We start from the raw sequence: 27,139 nt of genomic DNA on the forward strand, positions 1-27,139 counted from the left end.
GCAGGTACTTTGGGTTGGGTTCCCCATGGAGAGCAGGATTCCTGGTTTGGGAAGACCGGAGATACTGGCTCTGTCTGCTTCTTGTGCAGGAATTTGATGCATTTCAAGATTAGGCGACTGTCTTTTTGCTTTCGGGTGCTGCGTTGTTAAGAGGGAAAAGTGTGTGGGTGAGTGTAGATCAGCTCTGTTCAGGGAGAGCTGCCTGTTTACACCAGGGGCTTTAGGCTTCCAGATATTTAATTTCTGGTAACTGTACTTCAGCTTGTTGAAACATTTCAGTCTTTAAAAGCCTCTTGTGGATAATGAGGCTACAGGGAGGCGCCGCTCCCAGAGAGCCTCAGACTGGGGAGCAGGGGCGGATGGGGGCCTTGCTTTAGCAGTGCAATTAATGAGCAAGTAGGTACCAGCATTTGCAAGAAAACACTGGGAGAGAGGAGGATAAAACAAAAGGAGAGAGAGTTTTTCTTGCCTTCCTTGAAACCAAGAGCAAACAAAGCTTGCCTAAGTTTAAACTGTTCTGTCTGTATGTCATGGGGTTGGGGGACTATGGATGGCAGAGGTGGGGGAGGTAGGAGATGGTTCTGCTTTGAGGACCAGGGGACCACCTGGAGAAGGCTTGTACTCTGCAGCCAGCTCTGTAATGGCTCTGCAAACCCGGTAGAAGCCTTGAGCAACCCAAGCTGTCCCAGCAAAGGAGCAGAGGGGTGGTGGGACCCACACCCTGTGCCCTGATTCAGAGGGCTGGTGGTATCAAGGAGAGCTGGGATGGTGCTGGAGGGTCCCTAACTCATCTCCAGACCAGGCTGGTGCCCTCAGCTGGGGTGTCCTCTCCCCCATTGGCAGGTATGAGATAGCTGCAGACAGTGGTAATGAAGGGACATTTGCAGCTATGTTGGAGCTTGAGTCTTGGGTGCTGGTACCACAGACAGGACCACCCTATGTGTGTCCCAAGTGTTCTCTTTCTTTTCGTGTCCAGCGAGAGCCCTTCATGATTTATTTTCTGACAGGCCCCATGGTAAGCCCTGCTGAGCCTGCCAGGGTTGCAAACTTAAACCAAACCTCTCCCAAAGACATCTGTCATAGCCCCTGCCTTTGCCTGCTAGCCCAGTCCACCTCTCTGTCTTCTCCTACAGCAGCATCCCCTCTGTAGGAGTACTCAGAAAACTTCTCCAGCATACCTGTGACTTCTCTGGTGCTACTGAGGGTGGGGAAAGTGAGGCAGGGAACTGACACTGTCTTGGAGGGGCATTCACGGCACTGCAGGCACTCAGCAGAAAGGAGCAAAGAGCTCTTTCTCAGCCAGTGGAGAGAGAGCGGAGATATCTCCAGAAGAGTGATCTGGGCCAGCCATGGTCTGGAGATGTTTGTATTGATAAACTAAGGAAGAAATGGATAACACAAGCCCCCATGGTGTTGAGGGTGGTGACAGGACCCAAAATCTGTGGGAAGCGAATGTCTTCTAGCATCAGTAGGAACCACACTGAGAAGGCAGGTCTGTGCCTGTCTGCCTGTCTCAGGCTCTTGGGTTGTGACCATCAACTGAAGCACCCACAGGGACCAGCCTGGACTCTCCCTGGCACCTCTGAGCAGGGCCCTGGTTCAGAGGCAGGTGGAGGCAAAAGTCCTGCCTGGCCCCAGCGTTAAGAGGTGGAGAAAGGCGAGACATCCCATGCAGCTGAGAAACAATTCTGCTGCACCAGGTAGCTTGGCGGGATGGGGAAGAGGACCTGCAATTTGCAGTTTGCTGTTGTGGTAGGGGACATTCCCCTCCTACCTGCCTACGGCCCAAGGCAGCTGCTGCTCCTGCTGCCACTGCAGCTTTCCTGACTCATGTAGGTGACATGACACACTGCAGAGCCTGCCAAGAAAATTCAGCTCTCTCCTCCCTGTGCTTTCCCCTCTTGCTGTCTGCAAAGTGAATGTACAGTGTAACGCATGTTCCCTGTCTGCCAACCATCTGCTGGGGGTCTCTCTGCAGCATGGAGTATCCCTCAGCTGCACCACAGCATGGGGAAGGAGGCAGAACATGGCTGGACCGAGTGAGGAAAGGGGCACCGGTGCCCTCACCTGTGGCTGGTCCTTTCCCTGGTCCTGCCCGGATCAGTACTCTCACCACCTGCACCAGGAAGAGAAACCAAGTCCCATCTATGGCAGCTTCTCTGAGGAGGAACTTTCCCCTACTGGATGGAGAAAGGGATGTGAAAGAGGGGTGGGGGACAAGACAATGTGACACTTATCCATTTGCCATCCCAGTGGCTGTCACCAATGGGTAAATGGGCAGGAGTGGGGACCACTTGTAAAAAATTGCAGGAGTATCTGGGAGGGATGCTCACACCACAGAGCTATGGGGAGGTCCTCACTGATGAGGAGCCAAAGCTCCTGCTGGGGCCTGCTGGGAAAATGTTAGCCACAGTCCTGCCTGGCTCCTGCTCCCCACTCACACCTTCTCCACCCTGTTAATTATTACAAGGGAAGCGATGAAGGCCAACATGCACCAAAGTCCAGTGTGAGAGAGAAGATCAGCAGTTTGCTCGCAGCCATGAGCCAGCCAACCTCAGCCACCACGGAGTTGCCCGTACTGCCAGGGGACACGACAGCAGCCTTTGGGGTGGCAGACATCATCGTCGTGGTTATTTACTTCACCTTTGTCCTCGCCGTCGGGATATGGGTGAGTCCCTGAGGTGACTGGGTTTAGGTCTGCCTGAGGTGGAGACCCTTTGATCCTCCCCAGACCCCTCCAGGGTACAAAGGTGTTCCCCTGCAAAGGGCATCCTCTGTGCACCCTGTAACCCAGAGTCTATTTAGCATGTTTGAGGGTGATGGTGGTCCTCCTGTGAGCCCTCACCCCCACCCCCACATGGGAACAACCCAGGAGTCATTCCCTGGAGGTTGTTCTGGGGATAATGTCTGCCTCCTGTGCTGCAAAGTAGTCTCACACCGGGCTGTGGGCAGACAGGGAGCAAAAGAAAAGCCAGGGCTGGGGTGGTAAAGACTGAAATAAGACTTTAAAAAGCTTTGAAAAGATTATTGCTAATTATTTGTTCATGTTGCTTTGCGAAGGCCTCTTTCATAGAGACCTACGGTGTTCTGGTTGGCTGAAGTGTTTTGTCTTTCCCAATTGGTAGAATCAAGGAGAAGCCATTTAATAGGTACAAGCAGCTTCTTTCCAAAGATGGACTACCAGAAACCTGCACAAAGAGAGGCAGAAGCAATGGGTGAAGCCTGGCATACCTAACAGATGCACAAAACAATTTTTGGAGCTGATGCTGAGACATTCAGCAGGCATTCAGGCTTCTCCTGGCCTGGTGGCAGTGCTGCTCACCAGCCTGGGTGCCGCCATGTGCATAGGCATTTTGCAGCAAACCATTTTATTATGGTTTGCCCGACTTACAGACTTGTCTGACCCCAAGTTGCTGGTTGCTGCAAACAGCCAGCGCAGTCGGCCTCAGCCACACCAGAGGGACTTGCTGGGCTATGGATGGCCTATTGCTCTTCAAACGCCCACAGGTCTCATATGGTTCTGTGATGGGGCTGTGTGATGTGGCCATGCAAGTGTGGGGCTGCTGGAAACCCTGAATCCCCAGGAGCGGGAAGAAGCAAGGCAGCAGGAGCTGCAGCAGGACATTGCTAGCCATCCTGCAGCACACCTGCATGTCATGCCCAAATGCAGTCCTTGATGGCATCCCTTGGGATACAAGGTTGTCCTCTAATTCTCATCTCTGTGCCGTGTTCTCGCATATTGGACTCTGAAGGCCTTTCCCAGGGGTGCTGGACAGTGAGGAGGGAAATCCCTTCTCTTAGTGCGTACCATCGTCAGAAGGTGGATGACCTTTCTTGGAGCTGCAAACACGTATCTTCACATGTCTGAGAGCAGGCAAACCCCTAGATTTCTCAAAATTAGATGCTTTTCACAGGGGCCTTGCTTCAGCCTGTGTCAGAGCTGTGCACTACCTGTCTGTGCTGCTCTGAATAGGGCAAGACAGTTGGCTGCAAGGGAGTAGGACTAGGGTGGTGCAAGAGGGTGCTGACAGAATGTTTCAAGGCTACTGGGATGGGCATTGGGTCTGACTTGAGGGTGGGTAAAAGGAGAAAAACACTTTTTTTTTTCTTTTTCTTGTGCTTTTAGTCATCGATACGAGCAAGCCGGGGGACCATCGGAGGCTATTTCCTAGCTGGACGATCCATGACTTGGTGGCCTGTGAGTGAAATGCATCCCTCTGTTTCTCATGATTCCAAAGCAATTCCAGATGTAAGGAGGGCAGGTCTAGCAGAGGGACCCAGTCCATACATGTTTCGACTGTAGTCTTGAAATGAAGAGGATTCACCAGGAATCATCCTGTGCAGCTTTGCTAATGGGCTACAGCATGGAGCTGCCAGGCCAAAAGGATAGTTCAGCATCTTCGGGTTTTTTGAACTCTCAGTTTCTAAAGTCAGCAATAAAAATGTTGACGTTGATGGAAGCGAGGGAGCTCTGACTGCCTACCTGGGTTTGAAACTCCTTGGCCCCAGCTCACCAAAGATACCATTGTCCCCAAGCCAAGAGAGCATTAGGTAATCTAGGAATGTGCTATCCCATAAAAAAGCATTTAGAGACTGAAGAAAAAATAATCCCAAAGCCCAGGACTTTCTGAGCGCTTGCTATTTAGAGTAAAGTTGAGATTATTGACTAACGATGTAAAGGATATAAACTTCAAACCACTGAAGTATAAATCTTCACTATGAAGAAAAAAAAAAATCTATTGAAGGCGCCTTTTCTTGGGAGTGAAAGGTACATATAAAGATAATTTAAAGTTTGAAAGGAATAAAAATGCCACAGGAATAAAGACCCTTCTCAGCCAATGCCAGACTCTAGCACCATATATCTCTCCAGTGAGTCGTGGGTAACGGAATGCACTTCTCAACCAAAACACTGTATTTTTTTCTTTTTTTCCTTTGGATGTACATTGCCCATAAATTCACCAGGCTAGATTTTCACCTTCTTCCATCAGAGAAACATACACCTCTCTAAAATCTGTTATTTCTTAAATGTTCTTTATACTTCTGTCTCGGCCAAGTGACATTTAATGGAAAAGCTTAGCTTGATGGTTTTCTCTAATTAGAAGATGAAAAATTAAAAGGTACTAAAATGGAAGCTTTTTCCCCCAACGTAATTCTTTTTTTTCTTTTTTCTTTTTTCTTTTTTTTTGTTTAAACAGACAAACAAACAAACAAACCAAACAAAAAAAAAACCCAAACCAAAACCAAACCCAAATACGTCCTCATTGCTTTTGGCTCCAAACACAGGTGGCCACAAAGTCTGTTGTGTACAGGTTGGCTCTTGGCTCTCTTGACTTCCCATTCTAGGCTCAAAGCAACCTCTAATGCTGTTCACTTTTCAATTTTGTTTGTCAGAGAGCCGATTCCACCTCTGCAGCACTCCTGCAGGCTCAGCTCCTCCTGGCCTTCACCTTGAGTACATGACTGGCTTACATGTTTGTTTATTTTTTACAGGGGTGACAGATTTCTGCTGTGTTAGACAGCCTCAACTAAACCCTGATATTAGATTGCTGCTCCTGTGCAACGTGTCTCCTCTATTTCTGTGTCTGATATAGATATCAGGAAAACTGTTTACATTTCTTGAGAGCACCTCAGTTGCAAATTCATGTTGCAGCAGCCAGCTCTCTAATCAAGAGTTTTCTTAGACAGACGAGAAGGCAGAGCTGTTGGCAGGAATCAGTGTGGGTGTTGATGCCATATTAATGTTTTACCTTGCTCAAAGGTGAGAAGCAGATCAAATTCCATCATTCCTCATTTCATATGTAGCAGTACTAAGGAGAGAAAAGCTCCTTGTAGATGATGTGGCTGAAAGCAAACTTTTTCTGGAGACAAAAAGGCTAGACTTGTCCGTTGGGTAACTTCTCATTTGACCCTGAGAGAGATTTGGTGTTGGCATACAGAAAGGAGGTGAGGCTTTATGCCAAATAAAAGCAGTAATTAAGTCAGATAGTCTTTGCCCTGTTTAAAGCACCTTGGAGCTTGCATTCTTCCAATTAGGGTGTCAATGAGCCATGGCAGGAACAGCTTACCATGCCTACAGTTAAAGTTAACCTGAGGCATTTGCATTTTCCAGCCTACTGCAGAGCTCAATATCTTTGGACCTGCGTTTAGAGATTAAACACAAAAGACCTGCGTGTTTCTAACATCACCTCTGCTGTGGTTCAGGAATCTCCTCCCTTAGGAGGAGCTCCAAGAGACCAGTCCCATCACCCTGGCTGTGTAAACCAACAACCACATGCATGTTCAGTGCAAGAGTTAAAAGAGGCTGGTCTGTCAGGAAGGCATGGAGAGGTAGAGCAAATGTTGGAGAAGGCTGTTCCATGAACACTGAGGTATCTGTGGCTGCCACCAGACTTCCCTCACCCTGCTGTAGTCCCCTATAACAGGCATGTATCTCAGGAGAACCACTGACAAAGTGAACCCCGATTCTGAGATTAAGCTTTGCATTGGAGCGGAGAAGTGGAAGGGAGCAGAGACACCCACTTTAAGATATAAAAGCATAGTTTTCTTTAAAAGGCAAACCCAACTCTCCATTAGCACCCAGCTACATACCTACAAGGAGATGAGGCCCAGGGGAAAGAGTGTTTGGGGGAAGTGCTTGGGCTGATACAGAAGTTCTTCAAGGTGACTTTCTGGGTATTGAGCCTGTGCCATGTCTTTCAGATTGGAGCATCCCTGATGTCAAGCAACGTGGGCAGTGGCTTATTCATCGGCCTGGCGGGTACTGGAGCAGCTGGGGGCCTTGCTGTTGGGGGCTTTGAGTGGAACGTAAGAGTCAGTTTTGTTGTCAACTAAGATGTCACTGTTTACAAAGAGACTGGGGTGTGTGTCAAAAATCAGATGCTAACAGCATCGGCAACTTCCAACAAGCCTCTAGATATTGAGACAGCCTTAAAAACATGAGATCTTTATTTTAGTTTAAGTGGAGTCCACTAAAAATATTAGTTCTTTGACCTTCCCAGAAGCACATGGTCATATTTTTAAGCTTTAATCTGCACTCATCAAGATTAAAATAAAAGATAATGAATGTTGAAAAGGTACTTGGATAATACCAGCATTCTGGGTACAGGGAGTTTGAAAAAAAAGGCAACATGTGCTCCTAAATTCTGTGTAAAACTATGGAGAGTCGGCAACACTGCATTCACCTGTCAGCTGCCAAAATGTGACGTCTCTGGGGTGAACATCTGGGTGCGAATGCAGGTCTCATTCTGCCCTATTGAAGTGGCCTGGAAAATTGCCACTGACACCACACGGAGCATGAAAACCAGGCCCTTTGTGTGTGATGCTAATGAAATTTCTCAGCTGCAGTGATGAGGAGTGAGATTAGTGCCAGCTTCACAATAAACATCACTCACCTAACTCTAAATCTCTTGTCTATATCAGCAGAGACTGCTAATAGTGCCGGATACTTGCCAAGCACGGGCAGGGCCCACCAAAAGCTCTTTCCTGGGATATCTATTCACTGTGCTGTGGTTTTTTTGCTAAAACATTAAGATCACCTCTAAATCCTTTGTGAAGAAACCAGAGCCTATGTTCAGCCTGGTCCATGTAGGACAAATCAATATTGCTGTACTTTAGGTAAATCTATTCAAGTCATTTTAGAAGCTCATGAAGACAAGATTGTATGCCAGGGAAAATCTAGTTTCATGAGTTTAGACTCATTTCTTTCAGATTGGAAAGGGACCTTAGATTTGCCATTATTCTCACCCTTTGTCATGGGACAACACTCAGCTGCAGGGATCATATGAGCATTTTTTACTTAAGCCAGTCTCTGCCACTGCAGGAGCCATGGCTGTTCTCCTCAATCACTCACAATCTCTGCTCACAGGGCTCAGTTTCATTTCTGATAACTTAAATAACTGATCAAAGTAAAATTTGGACTAATGTAAGGTACTGGGATGAAAGGTAATGGCCTGAGACAGAGAGGAGGTGAGGTTTGATGGCTTTTATTTGTGTTCAAGATCTCCTGTTTGGGCTTTAGCTGGATTTCAGAGAAGAAATACATGACAGGAGATGCCTTTACACCTTACAAAAGACCCCTCACCTGTGGCAAAGTACCTGAACTGTCCCTTTATGTACCAGTGACAGAAGCGCATCTGCATCAGCCTGCAAGGAGAACATCCCGGCAGAGTCTTGCTGTTGCTTATTTTTATGCTCCGCAGGGACAGTCTGCTGCCTCAGCCTCATCACTTGCTAATCAAGCAACAAACAGATGCTCCCGTCCTCCTCTGAATCATTTAACTCTTCACTGCCACAGCATCAGTGGTTTCAAAGGCCACCAAATGCAACACCATCTTTCAGAGATCCAGAGCAATAGAATACACCATCTTGCCCAAAAGACCAGGAGATGGGGCAGGATGTGCCACCTATGACAGAAAGACACAGGGCTTAGGAGGATAACTGCAAAAGCTTCTAATTATATTGTAATAATTCCTCCATTTGTCATCTCATCTTCTGAGCAGGGAGAAAAAGTCAGACTGCTTCCCAAATAGATTGCATGGCACTGTACCTTTCTGCTTTCTTAGGATATCCACTGAAAAGAGCAGAGGAGAAGGACATTCCCATGTGTTGAATCATGTGCTTTTATTTTCTCTGTCTCCTTCACAGGCTACCTGGGCACTTCTGGCTCTCGGCTGGATCTTTGTGCCTGTTTACATCGCAGCAGGAGTGGTCACCATGCCCGAGTACCTGCAGAAGAGATTTGGAGGGCAGAGGATACAAATCTACATGTCCGTATTGTCCCTCATTCTCTATATATTCACCAAGATATCTGTACGTATCCAACTGAACACAACCCTTGTGTCCAGGGCAGGGGTAGGCCATCCTTGTACAATGCAGGGCTGCTCAGAGATAACTCAGATGTCCTTGAAAGGATCAGCTCAGCTACCAGAAACAGTAGCAGTGTGCGAGTGTGCTGCTTTGCTCAAGTAAATACCTGCCTCTGTATTGATCATGGAGACCTCCCCTCAGAGAGAGAGTCCTCATTAAACAGCAGTGCACAGTGAGAACTTTACAGGGATATGGCAGCTAATTACTAAACAGTGTAAGTACCACAGGCTGTCTGCCTGCTTTTCCTCTTCTATCAGATCAGACCTTAGACAGGGGAACTGCAGCATTACCCCACCTGAGGATCTGGCTGGCTGCATCCTGTAGATGTGAAATTCTCTTAAATTATCATAAATCTGCTGTTGTTCTTGTAGCTGAGTTTTCAGCAGTAGGTATGTTATGGTTATTCCTCTCTCTTTCTGCCACTTATATGGGGAGAGGGAGGTAGGTTCTGACTTAAGACAAAACTTAGCATCCTTCCTGGAGTGCTTGTAGCACTGTACCCTGCTGGTAGCCAAAAAGCCATGTAAGTTATTGTGTATTTTACTTCATTTAAATTCCATTCATAAAGAGACAGAACTTACAGGAAGAGATTTGCTAAGAACTACCTGTGCCTTTGGAGGGAGAAGACTATATTTGAGAGTCTGTTACAGGGACTGAAATTGTTAGTCCTTTGTCTCCAGCTGATTGTCCCATGGCCAGTACAAGTCAGTTTTCACTAGGGCCTGTTGAAGTATTTAGATGTCAAATTGCCTTGGATGACATTGACTGGAGATGAGGCACCCATGTGCCTTTTGCAGCTGGCTTCAGGGTACTTCTCCTGGGCTTATTATCTCTCAGGTCCTGGGAGGTGCATTAAGAGGAGCTCCAAGATGGGAGCATGGGATAGATTTCCTCCTCTAATAGCCAGGTCATGTCACCCATTGCTGCCACCGCTGTCTCCAGCATTGAAGCATTTCCCAGGGTGAGGTCTGGCAAAGAGGCATTTGGAGCAGAACTGGGCACATGAGGGGTAAATGGAAGATCTCTCCTGCAACAGCACCACAACGTGCACAGCTGCACAGTCAATGTATGTGGTGAAAACAGACCAGTCTTTCAAAATGACCTTCAGCAGAGCAGTATTTGCCAATACCTTTCAGCGCAGGACCCTGGCCTCAGTCATTGCTGTTTCATCTCAGTGGTTTCTCCTCTGTGCAGCTAATTCACGCGTGGCTGACGGATGTGGCTGGTGGAGTTTATGGGCATGACAGGTGCTTTCTATTAAGCAGTGCTATTGTTTGTGGAGAGCTCATTTAGCGGCTGGCTGGACAGCAGGCAGTTGGTTACAAGAAGGATGTTTCTCCCTGTGTTTTTTTCACCCAAACATAGGTTAGCAACTAGGGCATTGCAGAGTCTTCCCTACTCACAAAGAAAAACAGAGATCTTGGTAAAGACTGTTGTCAAAGGACTGATCCTGCATGGCTACAGAGGTGTGTGTATTTCCTGCTGAGAAGTGAAAAACCAGAAGACACAGTGGCTCCTGTGGTGTTCTGACAGTGGTTGTCCTGTCTCAGGGTTGCAGAAGTCAGAAGTCGCACTGGGTGCTTGCTTTTAAGGTGCTTATTTCAGGCACAGCAAACAGAAATCTTGCCCCATCCCTTCTGTTGCCCTTGGCAAATTTCTTTACCTGTATCTCAAGCACTGCCAGATTTGCAGGTGTCCTTCGGATTGATTTCCCAACATACATATCTCCCATATCACCTTCTCTCTCTGAATGATGTTATCTGTATAATTCCAGGTTTCAGCTAGTTTCTGGTTTCACTCTTTCTGCCAGTAGGTCCAAACAAAACAAAGCCGATGGGGGTTTCTGTATTTCTAGTGAGGTCCTCAGCAGGTATAACCTGTTTTTCTGGAGTTTTCTGGACAGAAAAGCACGATGTTGACCTTTCCAGATAAATAAATTATCACAAAAGAAGTCAGCGATTCTTTAGAGGTCTTTCAAGCTGGACTGCCTCGTGGCCATGAGGCCAGCAGGATGTAGTCTTGGGTGGAACCTGGTCTCTGCTATTTTTCCCCTCTTTCCCTCCTGTGTCTACCTGTGGGTACCTGGGCTCCTGTGCACCATGGGTGTCTTCACAGTCTGCAAAAGGAGTGACAGTTTCCACCAATACCTGTCTGTGCCAGTGAGGATTACATGCCACGAAAGCTGCCTGTAAGATAGTCTTATGGTTGCTTTGTAGTCCCTTGGTGAGGGACCTTGATTTTCATCCTCCTGCTGCCCCAGCTCCCAGATGCTGAGACCTCTGACCTGGAGGAAAAGTTTTCCTTATACCAAGAACAAGAAGGTTCACAGCCAACAGCCCCATGCTCTCTCCTCCTCTTCCACTTCACCTTTGTGGTGTCCTCCCTCATCAATGCTTTCAGCCGCAGAGGGCTGCAGGCTGCTTTATTAGGTTTCACTTGCACGAAGCGCTACTAACGCCAGACTGCCCTTGGTGTTTTTTATTCCAGACAGACATTTTTTCTGGAGCGTTGTTCATCCAAATCTCTTTGGGCTGGAACCTCTACTTGTCCACTGTGGTCTTGCTAGCAGTGACTGCTGTCTACACCATAGCTGGTAAATAGCTGATTTTTAAAAGAAACATTATAAACTGGAGCCCAGGATAGAAATTTCCCCTTTTCTACATCAGAGAAAGTATTCAGGTCCTGGTCTGAGGGAGACATCGCCCCGGTTGCTGGTAGTACCTGCCCTGTCACTTCCAGCTGTTGGAGACCTCTGGCTGTTCCCCTCTCCCCTCCTGGCCCAAGGGAAACCAGTATGGGGGGAACATCACTGTTTTCTAGAGAATTCTCTGATATTGCAAAAGGCTTCCATCTCCCTCTGTGCAGATAGCTACCACTGCCCATATTTGCTCTGGTTTTTTTCTCTTTTTTAACATTAACATCTTTAGATATTAAGATGTTGAGCTGCCTCAAAGTCCTCTTATGAACGTGGACAAACCTTTCAGGACATTCCTCATGGGAGGACTTGTGACAGCTATAGGGTCCTGGGAACCAGATCAGCACCAGCTTCTCCCAGTGGGTCTGTCCTGAAATCAAAGGGCTGGGGCAAAGGAAAACCTTTCTCCAGGTGAGGTACCTGTTTCACTGTACATGGTGATTCACTCCGCCTGTTTTCTCTGGTTCTCCTGACAGGCGGTCTAACGGCTGTGATATACACAGATGCGCTGCAGACCCTGATCATGGTGCTGGGAGCTTTGGTCCTCATGTTTATAGGTAAGAGGAACCTGCAGTGATGTCATACATTAATTTAATGATCCTGAGGTCATCAGACCTTAGTAGGGTACCTCACGCTTTCATGTATGGTGCAGAAATGAGTTTTAACCACTCACAGAAGTGGTACCAGCACAACTCTCATTCACCAACAAGTCATACTTGCATTGTCCTTTGCACTAACTGTATGGAGGTGAGCTTCTGGATAACTTACCTTGCCGGTTTGGGTTTACCTGGAGTTGCCACAGAGCTTGCAACGCTGCATCCCTAGAGCCAAATTCAGCTCTCACTGTGCTCACGTATATTCAGAGTAGTTCTGCTGACTTTCCCTGTTGACTTTGGGAGTTACTGTGGATTCATCTGGGCGTAACTGAGCATTATAAAAAAAAAAAAAAAAGCAACAAGGAACTGACCATCATTAATCTTTGCTTTAAGCCTTCTTGGCAAACAGAAATAGACATAGATCTTGTTTTATGTCATACCTTCCTGCTCTGGCTCTCGGAGGGTGTGTGAAAAAAGTCTACATGCTGAGGACGTTGTGGGGATTAGGATCATGGAGGTTTTTCTGTATTGATCCCCTTCCAGGATGCACTATTAATACCAGAAGGACTCTGGGTAAAATCCACCTGACTCCTGTAGAAACCTTGACTACCAAAAGCAAGGGTGGAATGAAAAGAAAGGAGATGAGAGGAAGATAGGAGAAAAAAACAGTAATCATGAAACTCAGATAAGGAAATAACTTTGCAGAGAGCACCAGACCTTAAATCACTGTCATTTTCTTTTCAGGATTTGAAAAAGTTGGCTGGTATGAAGGACTGCAGGAGAAATACAGCACAGCAATACCGAAGATCATAGTCCCAAATACGACCTGTCACCTCCCACGTGCAGATGCCTTTCATTTGTTCAGGGATCCAGTCACAGGAGACATTCCTTGGCCTGGCCTTATATTCGGCCTCTCCGTGCTGGCTCTTTGGTGCTGGTGCACTGACCAGGTAAAGTCAGTCTTTCCTTCTCCAGGCAAACCACCACACTGTTATTTCTAGTCCACTCCTCAGTTTATCGATCTGTGAGCTGAAACATGACTGTGTCTCACTGTATGGGAGTTACTACCTTTTTCCTGTTCTAGACCAGAGTATTTCACCCCTTCCACCTTCTCAGCAAGCTGTTAATTTTGTGCACTTCTTAGTGCAGAGAGAGCAGGTTATTTTCTTCCATCTTTATCCCACTGTGGGCTGGAGAGTACTGGGTGTCTTCATGCAGTTAGCGTGACAAGGGTATGAAAATGTGGATCTGGAGCTGCCTCTGCAGTGACCTTTTGTAGACCTCCAGACAAACCATTCATATTCCTGGAGGTCTCACTTTTCTTATTCCTTTCCAAGCTAGAAACAAGGAAAAATGTATTGTTTTCTCAAGACACGCTGCTTTTGTGCTTTAAGATGGGGTAATTATGAAAACCCACAGCTGAACTTTTACCAAAGTACCTACAGTCTGCTTCATTCTTCATCTCTTGCTGCTGTACAGCTGCTGTCTCCAGTCCTCAAGGTGGCTTCATTTCAGCGAAGGGCGAAATGATTCCTGTAAAGGAAATTTCCACGCTGCCCTCTCCTATAGCCTGTGCACTGAGCTCTGAGCAGTGGCAGCAGGCTGCAGTCAACCGAGATGGGAAAGTTGCCATTGGCATGCAAAACACCCTGGGATTCTGCCGGATGAAAGTCATCCATGAGAACGAGAGACAGAGAGAGGATGGATCCTGCTCTCTCTGTAGGGCTTCTGTTTTACACTCTGCTCCCTTTCTGCACTGATTGCAGGTGATAGTCCAGAGGTCTCTGTCTGCTAAGAACCTCTCCCATGCCAAAGGTGGATCGGTGCTGGGAGGATATCTGAAAATCTTCCCTATGTTTTTCATTGTCATGCCAGGAATGATCAGCAGAGCTCTTTACCCAGGTAGGACTTTCCATGTTCCTTGCCACAGGGTTTTATACTTGCCATGACCACTAACCCTACACAGGTCTGCCAGCACTGTTACACTTCAGAAACTGCTGTACTACAGGCATACTCATATAGATTCCTGTTGTAAAATGGTGTTCCCGTGCCCTTCCTCCACCCCCAGTGCTTCCACAGTGGCAGAAGCCACTGGGAGTATCCATGTGGAGCATATGTTGTCATTGGGGTCATACAGCTCCATGCTGTGCGCACTGCATGCATCTGTCTATCTGGAGGAAATCAGTGAGATGAAATACACGAAGCACTGAGGTTGTCCTTCAGGTCCTATGGATTACTTTCATTAGGTATTTGGTGAGAGTTTTGGCAATCTACCACACAGATTCATGCAGTTCCTGGTGGATTGTGCAAGTCAGCCCTCCTTTGTGAAAGAGCAAGTGCTCCCTTCCTGTTATCTCCCAAGGAACTCTCATTACTGGTTTCTCCAGAGCATGTAATTTCCCAGGAAGAATATCACAGTTAGGAGGACCACTCCTGGAAGAAAGCGTGTCTCAAGTGCCTCTTTCCCAGATTTTCTCAAATAAGAGTAACTCAGCCTGCAACACCCTTGGTAACCCTGCCGACAGGTTCATGGAAACGGTTCAGTTCCCACAAACAACAAATCATCAAGGATTACAATCATGCAACATCCAGGAGAGTTATATCTGTAGCCTGAACAGAATTGCAAAACATCATCTCCAAGTTTCACCTTTATTTTACAATGTAAAATGTTTTCCAGCTGCACCTCTGAATTTATACAAACCTGCACAAGGCATCAAGATTTGTTCCCATGAATCAACAACTTATGGCCCAACAGGGTTTACACTGACTTCTTGTCATTTTCTTGTCTCTTACAGATGAAGTGGGCTGCGTGGACCCAGACATCTGCAAAAGGGTCTGTGGAGCTGCGGTGGGTTGTTCCAACATTGCCTACCCCAAACTCGTGATAGAACTCATGCCCGATGGTGAGGAACCTTTACACTTGGAGGTGGGCTTGAGCCATGTTCCGCACAGGGGGATCATACTGCTCTTATCCATCCTAAGGATGAGGAAATCTTACTGCACTTACTAGACATCGGAATGAAAAAACGGTGCTGAGAGGCCAACGGTCTAGTCCTGATTTTCCTTCCCTTTTTTGCTCCCCCAGGGCTCCGGGGTTTGATGATTGCCGTGATGATGGCAGCCTTGATGAGTTCCCTCACCTCCATTTTCAACAGCAGCAGCACTCTCTTCGTTATAGACATCTGGCAGCGGATCCGCAGAAAGGCTTCAGAGCAGGAGCTGATGATTGTGGGCAGGTCCTTACATTTCTTTATGTCCGTTGCTCTCATCATCTGTTTTGAGTGCAGCATTTACATTCTTCAGTCCGGACTCACTGAGAAAAATCTGGTGCCTAAAATATAGAACAGGAACACAGCCTGGGAAAGAGCATTACATTTTCCAGCTTCACCTGGTCAAAGAGAAACACTAACCATACCACTGAGCTTGGTAGATCATTGCCTCTCTCTTCTCTAAACTTAACATAAGTACTGCCTTAAATGTAACTTTTAGAAAAGCCAAAGGTGCTCTGGAGTCACTGTCTCTGGAGGTCTTTAAGAAAATGTTATTTTTGCTTCAGACAGGAGTGATGCATTGTAATTACTCCTTTTTTCATGGAAAAGTGCATGGGCTTCCCAGCTCTCTGTGGTAAGTCATAGTGCCTTTTGCGAGCAAGCTTTGGTACTGCATTACAGCAGGGGTATATAAAGTTCTCCTCCTGGTATTGGAGTTTAATCTGCATTCTGCATGTTTGTGGGGCTTTTCCTCTCAAGTCATGGGCATTAAGTTCTAAACTTTGCTGTGGGATGGTTGAAGGCTGCAGGAAATCTCATGCTCCACCACTGTGGAGTAGTGAGAGGAGAAGTACCTCTTGTTCAGCAATATGGAGAAACCTCTGTAACACACAGTGCAAAGAGAAGGAGGTTATGGTATGCACCTGAGACCCCAGAAGCAATTTTAGTAAGCAGCAAATGAGTTGGAATTTGGCAAAGGCACTAGAATGAGCATTTTATCTGCTTGGAAAGGTGGCAGAAAGATTGCTTCCACACACTACCAACTCCCTCTCTGTTGCATCCAAGAGCTAGTCCTTCGAAGAACATGTCACTCTCTCGGACACACCAGGTTGAAGGGCTTGCACTGATCCAGTTCATGGTGCAAACCACCATGCCCTTGTGGCTCTCTCATGGATGTTGACTGGCAAGTTCCAGCTCAGCTCACTCTGAAATCTGTGAAGCCAGCTTTGGGAACTGGTTGAATTGACTTTCTAGAAGAGAACAATTTTCTCTTTTCCTGTGTACACTCTCTCCTTAAGAATGATCTGTGGATTTTTTTTCTTAGGAGATTCTGAGAGCAATTGGAAGTGTGTTTTGCTGCAAAACTTCATTTTCATGTGGACTTTACCACCTGCAGAGCTAATACAATTTTACCCTCATCTTCCAGAGTCTTTATCCTCATCCTCGTAGTCATCAGTATTCTCTGGATCCCAATCATTCAATCAGCCAACAGCGGCAAGCTCTTTGACTACATTCAGTCCATAACCAGCTATCTAGCTCCACCCATCACAGCTCTCTTCATCTTGGCAATCTTCTGCAAGAGGATTAATGAGCCTGTAAGTGGAGTGTCAACAACCAATTGATAATACATATTTAATTTGATAAAATAAATGCATATCTCTCCCCTCAGTACCTAGCCTTTGAGACACTTTAAACTCAAAACTAGTCCAGCCAAAGTGTGACAATTAGACAGCCTTTCCCTGGCATGCATTAGTGGATCTTACTCCAGTCTCCAGTGCAGGTGTGTTTGCTTCCAAGAAGCCACCACAAGTGGTACTTCTTGGCAGTCTCATTTGAAAGCACGAAAGGCAAAGTTGTTCTGCACTTTAGGGATGCTGTGTCAAAGTCTAGTTGGAGGCATGTTGCTAGGAAGAGACTGTTGCACTGTCTGTGCTCTATCTGTTCCATGTTCAAGGGCAGAAAAAGGAAAAATAAGGATTTTAAACTGAAAACATCCTCCTTTGATTCATATCAGTGTGGGTTTCCATCAGGCATACAAGGCCCTGCTTTAAGAAAGAGCAGAAAAGGAAAGAGCAGAAATGAGCAGAAAAAAAGCAGAAAAGAAAAAAGCAAAAAAAGAAAGGAGAAAACTTTAACCAAAGGTAACATGCAGTGACCTTTTCTTTATGCTTGCCTTTTCTCAGGGTGCTTTCTGGGGCCTCATGGTTGGGCTGGTTGTTGGTCTCGTTCGGATGATCATCGAGTTTATTTATAGCACACCGTCTTGTGGTGAGGAGGACAGAAGACCAGCTGTGCTAAAGGACTTGCACTACCTCTACTTTGCCCTCATCCTCTGTGTCCTCACTGCGATTGTCATTGTCCTTATTAGTCTCTGCACCCCACCGATCCCTGAAGAAAAGGTAAGTGACTTGCAGCGGCACCCTTTTCTCAGAGCCCTTGTTTGGTTTCCAAAAATCTCTGAAATCTGTCCTTTTCTTTTCCTCCCATGGTTAGGAAATGGTGTGTAATGCATATGCTGCAAAGAAGCCCTTGCTCCTCAGCTTTCTATTCCCCAGGTTGTACAGTGTTAATGCTTCCTGAGGTACCGAGTGCTTCAAATTGAGTGTGAGTTCCCATGCTGTGCCTAGAGCTGGGCAGACACCACAGCCCATCATAACTGGAACAGAAAGAAAAGACGAAGGGGAAGGAGATGAAATCATATTACAGAGCACTGCTGAGGAGGAATTAAATATATCTAATTGTGGCATCTACCCTGTTTTCAGCAGAGCCAGCATCAATCTTGCAGGCAAACAAGATTAATATCTTTTGCAACATGGGCATTTAGGAGAATAACATTTTGTCGCAATGTGATCTCAATTACATTTAATAACTTTGACTCAGGCACAACTTTCTTTTACTTAACACATTAAAATGGTGCAGAGTTGGGAGGCTTTTTGTAATAAAACCTTAAAGCAACTCTTCCCAGTCCCAAGTTTTAAAGCAGCTGTCAATAGAAAAAAAACTGCCATCTACCTCCAAACAAAGGTTACTGGATAGATTTAAAAGACCTATTTTTTCCCTGTCTAACTGCATGAGGAAATGAGGGTGATGCCATCATAGCATTTTCTATCTGTTGCTTCCTCGTAACTTGTAAAGCATTAACCAGTTCCATCAATGTTTGATTGAATGTTAGTGGTGTCAAAGATACCCAGCTCCTAAAGATTAAATGAAAGCAGGTGCTCAGATAGAGGAAAGGGGGAGGGAGAAAGTCTGTCTTTGTGTCTGCTTTGAGATAAAGTCTCAGCTTTTATTAGCTATCAGAGGATCCACATGGGAGAAAGAAATACTGGCAAGGAGGCACCATTAGTTCTGCTGCTTACGTTGTTCACTACTGCTCAGGGGTGGCCAGATGGTTGCCAGCAATTAATTACTGTGGTTTAATGAGTTCCCACTCATCATCTGACCTGTGATAACTAAACATGTGCAGTGCTCCCTGCCCACAGCAATAGCAAGACAAGATGCATTAACGTAGCACTGGCAAATGGTGAACATCATACCAACAGTTCAGGAAAGGAAGAAACTGGCCACAGCGCACTTACGGGCTTTTTAGTCTGACCTCAGAGGTATAAAAAACATTTAAAGCATGATTTTAAGGGGGCGGGGGGGGGGGGGTGGGGTGTTCAGGATGAAGGTCTGCTATAATAGCATCAGGGAAAGAGATCTTATAATGACCAGAGATTCCTTAGAGGAGATTTTCGGTAGATATAGGTGAGTTTATAGGTGCATGACTTAAGGGACCTTATTTGACATATTCTTCAAAGAGCCAAAGCTCAGAAAAGGTGGATTCAGGCTGGAAGCAGTCCAGGGAAGAAAGCCAATGGGATGGTAAGGAAGGATAGAATTTTGTCTGAAACAGCTGTGTGCAGTTATCCCAAAAGAGCAAAGGAGGAAGGGTGGTGTCTGGTCCCCCCAGGTACATCTGGAGAGCCAGGGAGGGAGGAGAGGGCAGTGCTGGCCATGAAAAAATGTAGGCTGGGCTTTTTTTTGGGAAGTTTTCTAAAGAGGGATGTTCAGGATAACCTTTGGGTAGGCTATGGACCCCACATAGTGCTGAGCTCAGGATTTGACATCTGTATAAGAGATTCTGTTGAAGAAAATTAATAATAATTAATGATATTGCCTGTGGCAGTGAGAGGCTGGACACAGAGACCCAGATTAATCATCTGATGATGGTGATGACCATCCGTGTCCCACGCATCCCCTCACCCTCAGTTTCTTCCCACCACAATGAAAATGAGATGGGCTGCCAGGCAATTTTATGCCAGTAAGTGGTAGCTAATTCCCTCTTCCCATAGCTCGGTAGGAATGTGAGAGTCTGCCCCTCTTTGGTTTTAGTCTAATTTCCATTCAGTTTCTGACCTGGTTCCTCAGAGAATAGCCAAAGTGAAGGCGTGTGTTTTAAACTGTGGTAGATGCCAACATTGCTGGATTGCTGCCCATCTGGCATGAATCTGAGTGGGCAGCATTAAACCTCACATTTTCCATTTTCCCTCAGTCAGACTCACCCCAATTTTTGCCCTGGACAAGAGTGGAGGTGTAGGTTTGGACTATCACTCCTGGTGGCATGGTTTCTTACGGTGTCCTGCAAGCAGGGCTTGTCTCCTCAACTCAAATTAGTCTGTGGCTGTGCTGCGATGGCTCAAGGACAGAAGGGTTTTGGGAAGGAAGGGCGGGAGGCAGAAATCAGGATGGACATGTCAGGCTCTAACCCTCTGGGTAGAAACTAGCACCTGAACTTTGTGTTTGGCCACTAGTGTTCTCGGGTTGCTGGGTTTTGGGATGCAAGTGGGCAAACCTGTGGTGAAGAGCCTGTATGTTGCCCATGATAGTGGCTGGGAGGGAGAGGCTGGTAGTGGGTGTCCTGGCTGAGGGTATCTGAAGCTCTGGTGCTTCCCAGTCCCATATGTTGGTCAATTCACTTTATGAGCCTCAGATATTTCCCCCATAAAAAGCGCATGGAGCTAGTTCTGCAAGCCCTTATCTTTGAGATGTAATGATGAAAGACACTGTATAAGAGCTAGGAATTACGCCATTTATTTTTTCAAGGAAAAGAAAAAGAAAAGCCACCAAAGAAAAAGCCAAAGAATTATAACGATTCATCATACTTCAGCAGATGTAAATCAGCATAGCTCCATTGCCTTCAAAGATCAGCAACAGCTGTTGAGCACAGTTACGCTGCTTTACACCAGCTGAGGATCTACACTGGACAACTTTAAATATTGAATCTCAATGCTTTTCAGATAGTAAATGTGCAAAAGGAGAAAAGAGATTTGTATCTGAAGTTAGAGTGGTACAGCTAATGTGCCTGCCTTTAAATGAATTACAATCCAAGAACTGCAAGCTGTAGCATTTTCTCCTGCTGTTTTGGACACTCTCCCATCCCTGTGGTGATTGATGCTGTGCTGGAAAACAAGTATGCAAGGAATTTGTTTGGTATGCTCCAGAGTTCATATGTCTTCATTGTAGGTAGTCCATATTGTGTCACGCCGTCCTTGAAAACCCTGCAAAAGAGCTTACAATTAAATTTGAGACTGTGAAGCTGAAACACAACTGTCAGGTGCCAGATGGCATTTTGGAACAGAAGGATTTATTCTAGTTTACAATCAACAAAAGAAAAACTTTGCTGAGTTCTTGCAAACTCCCTTGCCCAAGGAGAATGTGAGGGTGAAAAGGGAGAGGAACAGCCCACAAAGCTACATGAGCAGGTCACCTCCCCAGGGGTCAGAGCTCACCTAGACAGGCTGATGGATTGGCAATTCCACCTGGTGTACTCTGGGGTCAGGGATTGTTTTCCTTGTGCCCTGAGATCTGGATTCAGCGGCTCTTTTCGGTGCCTAGCTTATGAGGAGCACCAAGCCCGCTTTGGCTGGCCTGAACCAACACTGTGCGCTCTGAGGTGCTGCAACTGAAGCTCCCACAGCATCATCTACTGCCACCTAAGAGCAAAACATGCTCAGCTCCTGTGGGAACCAGATGCTTGTAGAGGAGCAAACTGGGGTGAGGGCACAGGGCTCCCTGAGCAGCACTCACGCATGGCTCTGCAGTGGGTAGTGGAGCTGCGGGGCTCCCTGGGACCCACCAAGGCTAGTATCATCCCCCCTCCAGTCCCTGCCCTTGGGCATGGTGGCCTCAGGCAGCATTTCCAAGGTCCACTTATGATAATGCAGCTTCCCTGTCAGCAGTTCTCTATATTTATGTATTTGCTTGCTTTCTCTGGGCATGCAAAACACGTGCCATTATCTGCCTTCCCTATCCCCATCCCTTTTGTAAGTCTCTGCCAGGGAAGTGTAGCCAGTCCCATGGTGGCCTCCATGGTCACACAATGCTACTGGTCTGCCCCAGCATGTCTTTCTGCCAATGGCAAAGAGGAGGAAGGGGGACCTTGAGGAATTCAGACAGCCAAAACCCGCTGCAGGGAAGCTTGAAGCTGGAACATGGGTGTGAGACTTCACCGAGGAGCCCTCTAGGGTGGTGGTTTGCTTTATTGAACAGGTTGGCCATGGTCAAAGCATCAGCTCCTGGGTGGGTCAGTAGGATGATAGGCAGTGAGGTTGCCTGTGTGTCTGTGCTGCTTTCAACCAGGAATCGCTCCCATCTGGTGGCATCTGAGCCCCAGGTAAACTCCAGCTCTTGCAGATTTTGCTGCAATGTGAAGACAGTCATTCAGTGATGAAAGGAAATATGAGGGAAAAGAGAAAAAGTTTTGGAAATCCTTTAGTACCCTGAAACTTTGCTATGTTCCAGTGACATTTCCTAAGTGATTAAAAAAAAAAAAAAAATCCTTGAGAAAGATGAGGATCATCAAATCAAAGCAATTTAGCACATCGTGACAAGAAAGATTAGCCCTGCCCAGTGCTCATCTTGGTTGAAAATGATTTAAATAAAGCTATAAATCTTCTGGAAATTATGCAACATTTTGTGTCAGCTGGAAACTCCTGCCTAGATTTGTGTGTGTAAAATTCAAAAATTAAACTCACGTTACTTTGTAAGTGACCCGAGGCGTTCATTTCCATGCAGGCAGAGCAGGGAGGCAGCCACTCATCAGGCAAATGTGTGACTTTGCCTGACCTGTTGTCACCACTGCAGCCGCTCTGCCCCGGTCCCATCCTGCGGCTCCTCTGCAGGGCAGCCGATGGGCTGGAGCGAGAGGACAGCCCATGGACCTGAGCAGCTGCATTTGAGTGGGATTGATGAGCGTGGTCCTTGCTGCCTGACTTGTCCAGAGCAGACGGAGATTAGGACATGCTGATGCCACCAACCTGCTTGGTGTGCCATGGTCAGCCAAAGAAAGAGCAGGCCTGGCTTAAATTCAAAGACCTGAGCTCCAGGGATGGTTGACCCTCCCCCTCACAGCTGCAAAAGGACCACTGTGAGGTTTGCAGGATTAATGCCCCCCATGTGCTCCCAGTGTCCCAGGAAGGAGACTTTCAGACTTGTCTGTCATGGTTTCAGCTGGGATGGAGTTAACTTCCTCGCTAGCAGCTGGTGTGGGTTTATGTTTTGGATTCAGGATGAGAACAGTCTAGACAGTGCACTGGTGGTTTTGGTTGTTGCTAAGCAGTCAAGGCCTTTTCTGCTCCTCATAACTCCCCACCAGTGAGTAAGCTGGAAGTGAGCAAGAAGTTGGGAGGAGACACAGCCAGGACAGCTGGCCCTGGCTGACCAAAGGGATATTCCATACCATGTGATGTCATGCTCAGTATATAAAGCTGAAGGACATCTGGAGTTATGGCGTTTGTCTTCCCAAGTACCATTATGCCTGATGGAGCCCTGCTCTCCTGGAGATGGCTGAACACCTGCCTGCCCATGGGAAGCAGTGAATGAAGTCCTTGTTTTGCTTTGCTTGCGTGTGTGGCTTTTGCTCTACCAATTAAGCTGTCTTTATCTCAAGCCACGAGTTTTCTCACTTTTCCTCTTTTGATTCTCTTCCCCCATCCCAGCTGGGGGGAGTGAGTGAGCGGCTGCGTGGTTCTAGTTGCTGGCTAGGGTTAAACCACGACACTTGCCCTGAGATAAGAGTTTCTGCGTTTGTAAAGCAGAACAGTTCGCAGCCACAGCAGCCCGCCCAAGACTGATTGTCTTCCATGGCTTTCGATGGTTCTTTCACTGAAAAGCTGCAGAGAGAGGTAACATCTTGTATTGGCCCAATAGAGAAAACTGGAGTTGAAAAACAACGAAAAAAAAAGAAACCAAACCAACAAACAAAAAAGAGAAAAGACGTTCAGACAGGAAAGTCTTACAGTGTGTGCCCAAAGCTCATTTTTTTCTACTTTTAAGTATATTTGTTGGTCTAATGTGTGGTGTAATCCTCCTTGCAAATTGTGACTTGATATTCACTGTCATGGCTCTGTCTGCCCACATAGTTGCACTTCTTGAACACGTACTTGGAGTTGCCGAGCAGAGACACGATACTGCTACTTTTCCCATGAAGAGCCCTGAGATAAGCTCATTTGGAAGTGCAAGTTGCCGCTTTGATGTGAGATTGTCCCAGCTGTGGGGTTTAATGTTCACATGGGGTTTTCTTTTCTTATAAAATGACAACTGGTATAAGACAGAAGATCCTCCAGTCCCTCCTCATCTCTCAGAGAAGGAACTGCTCAAATATCAGTGTTCCCATGGCCATGTATGTGTTGTCACCCTATGGCCATATAACCGCATTGTGCCTCTACGACCATATAGCTGCATGCCAACACCTGACTGATCTTTCTCTGCTGAGGGTACAATTGCTGTCTGTGATTGACTGCATCCAGAAAGGGATGGCGCTTTTTTTGGCGCTTTTTTTTCTTTTTTTTTTCCTTTACTTTAGTACCCTTCCCTGTTGGAGGGCTGCCATTCTGGATACAGATCATTATTTCATGACAATCAAATGAGCCTAGTAAATAGGAAGTGGCTTCTTCAGCGTCTACTAAAAGGTTAGTCCTGGTAGAGACAGGGATAGAAGAGGTTAATTAAAAAAAATAGAATTAAAGAAACTAGATTGATTCACACTTTTTTTTCAGCTCCAACTGGATGCTACTGGCCTTTTTTTCCAGGGTGTGGACATGTGTGCAGAAGGGAGGTGAGAGAAAGTGGCGGAACAGCCTTTGCCCAAGAACAGGTCTCTGCACCACCTTGGATCTCTGGCCCCCAAAGAGGAAGGTGACTGGTGTGCCAGTTTGGGGCTCGCAGGCAATAACCCATTTGTTCTCTGTCCCACTTTGCAGCTCGCTTGCCTGACATGGTGGACAAGACACAGAAAAACATCTGCCATTGACCTGAAAAATTACAAGAGCGAAGAAGCACAGATCAATCCAGCCAATGGAGAGAATGACTTGGTCGAAAGCGCAGATTTAGGCGATAAGGAGGAGGCAGGTAGGGTGGCGGCCTGTGGACAAGCACACTCATGTGCATGTGAGTGCATGGCCAAGATCTCATGCAAGTCCCTCTAAAGCTCATGAGAGACCACCTGTTACATTCACAGGAGTTGAGGCTCGTATTTACATATATATGCGGATGTGACAAAAGAAAGTGTTGCAGTTCTTGGTCCTCCCAATGTATCTTCTAGCATTTACTTTCATGTCACAGTCCTCTGAATGGCTCAGATGAGCCGCCAATCCTGAAAAACAAAGAGAACCCTTCATTCAGTAAAATGTTTTTATTTCTCCTCCCTAGAACAAGCTGTTTACCCAGGCAAACTGCCTTGGTCCGGCTCTGCCCAAGCCACAGTTAATTTAGCACCTCAAGTTGGGCCACTTAATGGTCTGCTGGACTGCTTAGGTGGGGGTCAACGGCCACTTACAAACAGCCCTTGGGAAGGTGGAGATCTGTGCTGCTGGGACACTGCTCCTTTCCCCATTGACACTGGGGCTTTGTGCTGTGACACTCGAGGAGCTCCACAGCACTACTGCAGGCATAACCAAAGCGGCAGCTACCGTTAGTGCTATGAAAGTCACAGCAGGCTCTAATTTCAACTTTCAGCACATAAAAGTAGCATCCCTTCCTGCCCTCGCCATTGCTAGGAGATAAAACCCTTGTGTATGTGCTAGAGGTGCCTCTTCTTTCCCCCTATGTGGGCTCTGCTGGCCAAACTCACTCAGTGATGCTGTAACGTACTGTATCAAAATAGCATCACGGTCCGAAGGGACCATGAGACACTGGGAGCAGATGTGTGCATTTTATGGATGTCATAGGATAAATCTACAAGGCTCAGTTTTCTCATTTACATTATGCCATTAGTACCTTTCATCTTCCCTTAGGATATAAGCCATGGTTTAAACTCAGACTCAAATTGCTTAAATAGCTGTGTGTCCTACCAAGGGTATTTAATAGAAGGAAGGTAAAGAGTCAGATGAACTTAAAAAGCTGTCAGGAGACAGAACAGTATCAGGAGTTGCTACATAGGCAAGTTCTTTTCCGAGTGGACAGAGTTTTATTCTGCAAATCCATTAAAAAATTTAGCTTTCCGGTTTTGAGCTTAACCTCCCAAGGTTACAGAGCAGAAATCACAGAAGAAAGGCATGTACACAAGATTTCTTCACTCTTTCCTTTTGCTGGTCAGTCCAAAGGACGCTGGTACCAATTACAGGCAAGCTAAACAGAACTGAACAACTAAAGAAACCTTTTAAAATTTTTTTCCCGATAAAGTAAATTTGGGTTTTAGTTGAATCCAGCCATTCAGCATTATTTATTATTTCTTATCAATTCCTACTTAACTAGCTCAGATTTTTATAAACAAATGTCTTGGTATTTTGATAATTAGTAATGATGGGAAAGGAAATGCGAAACACAGCAGTTGACAGTTTAATGAGGTTTGTTTTTTTTTTTTTTTTTGGTAACACCTTTTTCAAGGCCTTATGACATTCTGCATATCAAAAAAAGGTTATATTTGGGAAGAACAGCCAGTGAAATACAGCCAGCACAGGGCTGACAATTAAAACACGTACTTCCCCTGGCATGTCATGTGCAATAAATAAGCCAGGATCTCTTTAAATGGACCATCATGCTGTCAGGAATTTGTGAAAGTGGATGGAAGCTGGGTTGGGGAGGAGGGGGAAGAGGTCTGTTAATTAACTAATGAATGACTGGTGTTGCAATCAACCAACTGTAATCAGGCTATGCTGTACATGGTTGAGGCAGAGCTTTCTCTTGTCACTTCCCTTCCCATCTATCATCATCTTGCATCTCCCATCCGAGGTGCACCTCAAGCCCCAGGTTGGTCAATGCATCTCCAAACTAGTGGAAGGAGGGAGGGAAGAATCCCAGCTAGATGATAACGCCCATGTTTTGGTCCATCTCTCACAGCAGCCAAGCCTCCCTGCTGGAAGATGCTGTACTTGTGGTTCTGCGGTCTGTCCACCGGCCCCACGCCCACCCTGTCCCAGGAGGAGAGAGCTGCCCTGGAGCGGAGACTCACCAGCATCGAGGAAAAGCCCCTGTGGAAGACTGTTTGCAACGTTAATGCTATTCTTCTGCTGACAATTAATGTCTTTCTGTGGGGATATTTTGGCTGAGGTGGGGTCAGGGAGCATGTGGCTTTGGCTTCTCTTAGGAGTCCTCATCTTCATGTCTAAGCAAGAGGTGTCGGGTGTCAGAGACCCTAGTGATGGTCCCCAGAGGCACCACCAAGCCTTGGCACATCCCTTCCCTGGAGGCACTGCTTGTTGGAAATGACTGCGAGGCTTGGTTTCACCATAAGATAAGGTGTGGCCAAGACTCAAAACTGATCACATCCAGAATGCAGGGGACTTGTGGGACAGCACTGGGGGCAGGAGACCTGGGGTCAATTTTAAAGGTGCAGAGATGAGCCCAGCAAGGAGCAAAGACTTTGGAAAGCCCAGCTGTGGCTTGGCCAGCTCTTTGCTCCCCTCATGCACCAGCTTGGGGCTGACTTTGCACCACTGCTCTTAGGGAAAGGACTTCTGAAGGACTTCTGGTTTACGCTGGTGCGAGGAAGGAGACTTAAGCACTACCTGCAG

At 46.5% G+C, this 27,139-nt stretch overlaps 1 protein-coding gene across 1 annotated transcript; it reads left to right on the plus strand.

The window, feature by feature from the left end:
* The first annotated feature begins 2,539 nt into the window (after positions 1-2,539).
* On the plus strand, positions 2,540-26,674 carry SLC5A9 (solute carrier family 5 member 9). Its single transcript, XM_074152703.1, has 14 exons — positions 2,540-2,668; positions 4,127-4,198; positions 6,700-6,804; positions 8,644-8,808; positions 11,353-11,458; positions 12,037-12,117; positions 12,901-13,106; positions 13,923-14,058; positions 14,952-15,059; positions 15,242-15,392; positions 16,573-16,741; positions 17,330-17,545; positions 24,389-24,536; positions 26,466-26,674. Exons 1-14 carry the CDS (start codon positions 2,540-2,542, stop codon positions 26,672-26,674), a joined length of 2,001 nt encoding a protein of 666 aa, XP_074008804.1.
* Positions 26,675-27,139: the final 465 nt, after the last annotated feature.

This window comes from Numenius arquata, chromosome 8 (assembly GCF_964106895.1).
Source record: "Numenius arquata chromosome 8, bNumArq3.hap1.1, whole genome shotgun sequence".
Taxonomy (NCBI): Eukaryota; Metazoa; Chordata; class Aves; order Charadriiformes; family Scolopacidae; genus Numenius; species Numenius arquata.

Excerpts from the sequence above, each read along its gene's own strand:
- SLC5A9 (XM_074152703.1), top strand. The coding sequence starts at position 2,540 with ATGAGCCAGCCAACCTCAGCCACCACGGAGTTGCCCGTACTGCCAGGG. Across the intron at positions 2,669-4,126 it reads TCCTCGCCGTCGGGATATGG|TCATCGATACGAGCAAGCCG; the intron begins GTGAGTCCCTGA and ends TTGTGCTTTTAG. Across the intron at positions 16,742-17,329 it reads GCAAGAGGATTAATGAGCCT|GGTGCTTTCTGGGGCCTCAT; the intron begins GTAAGTGGAGTG and ends GCCTTTTCTCAG.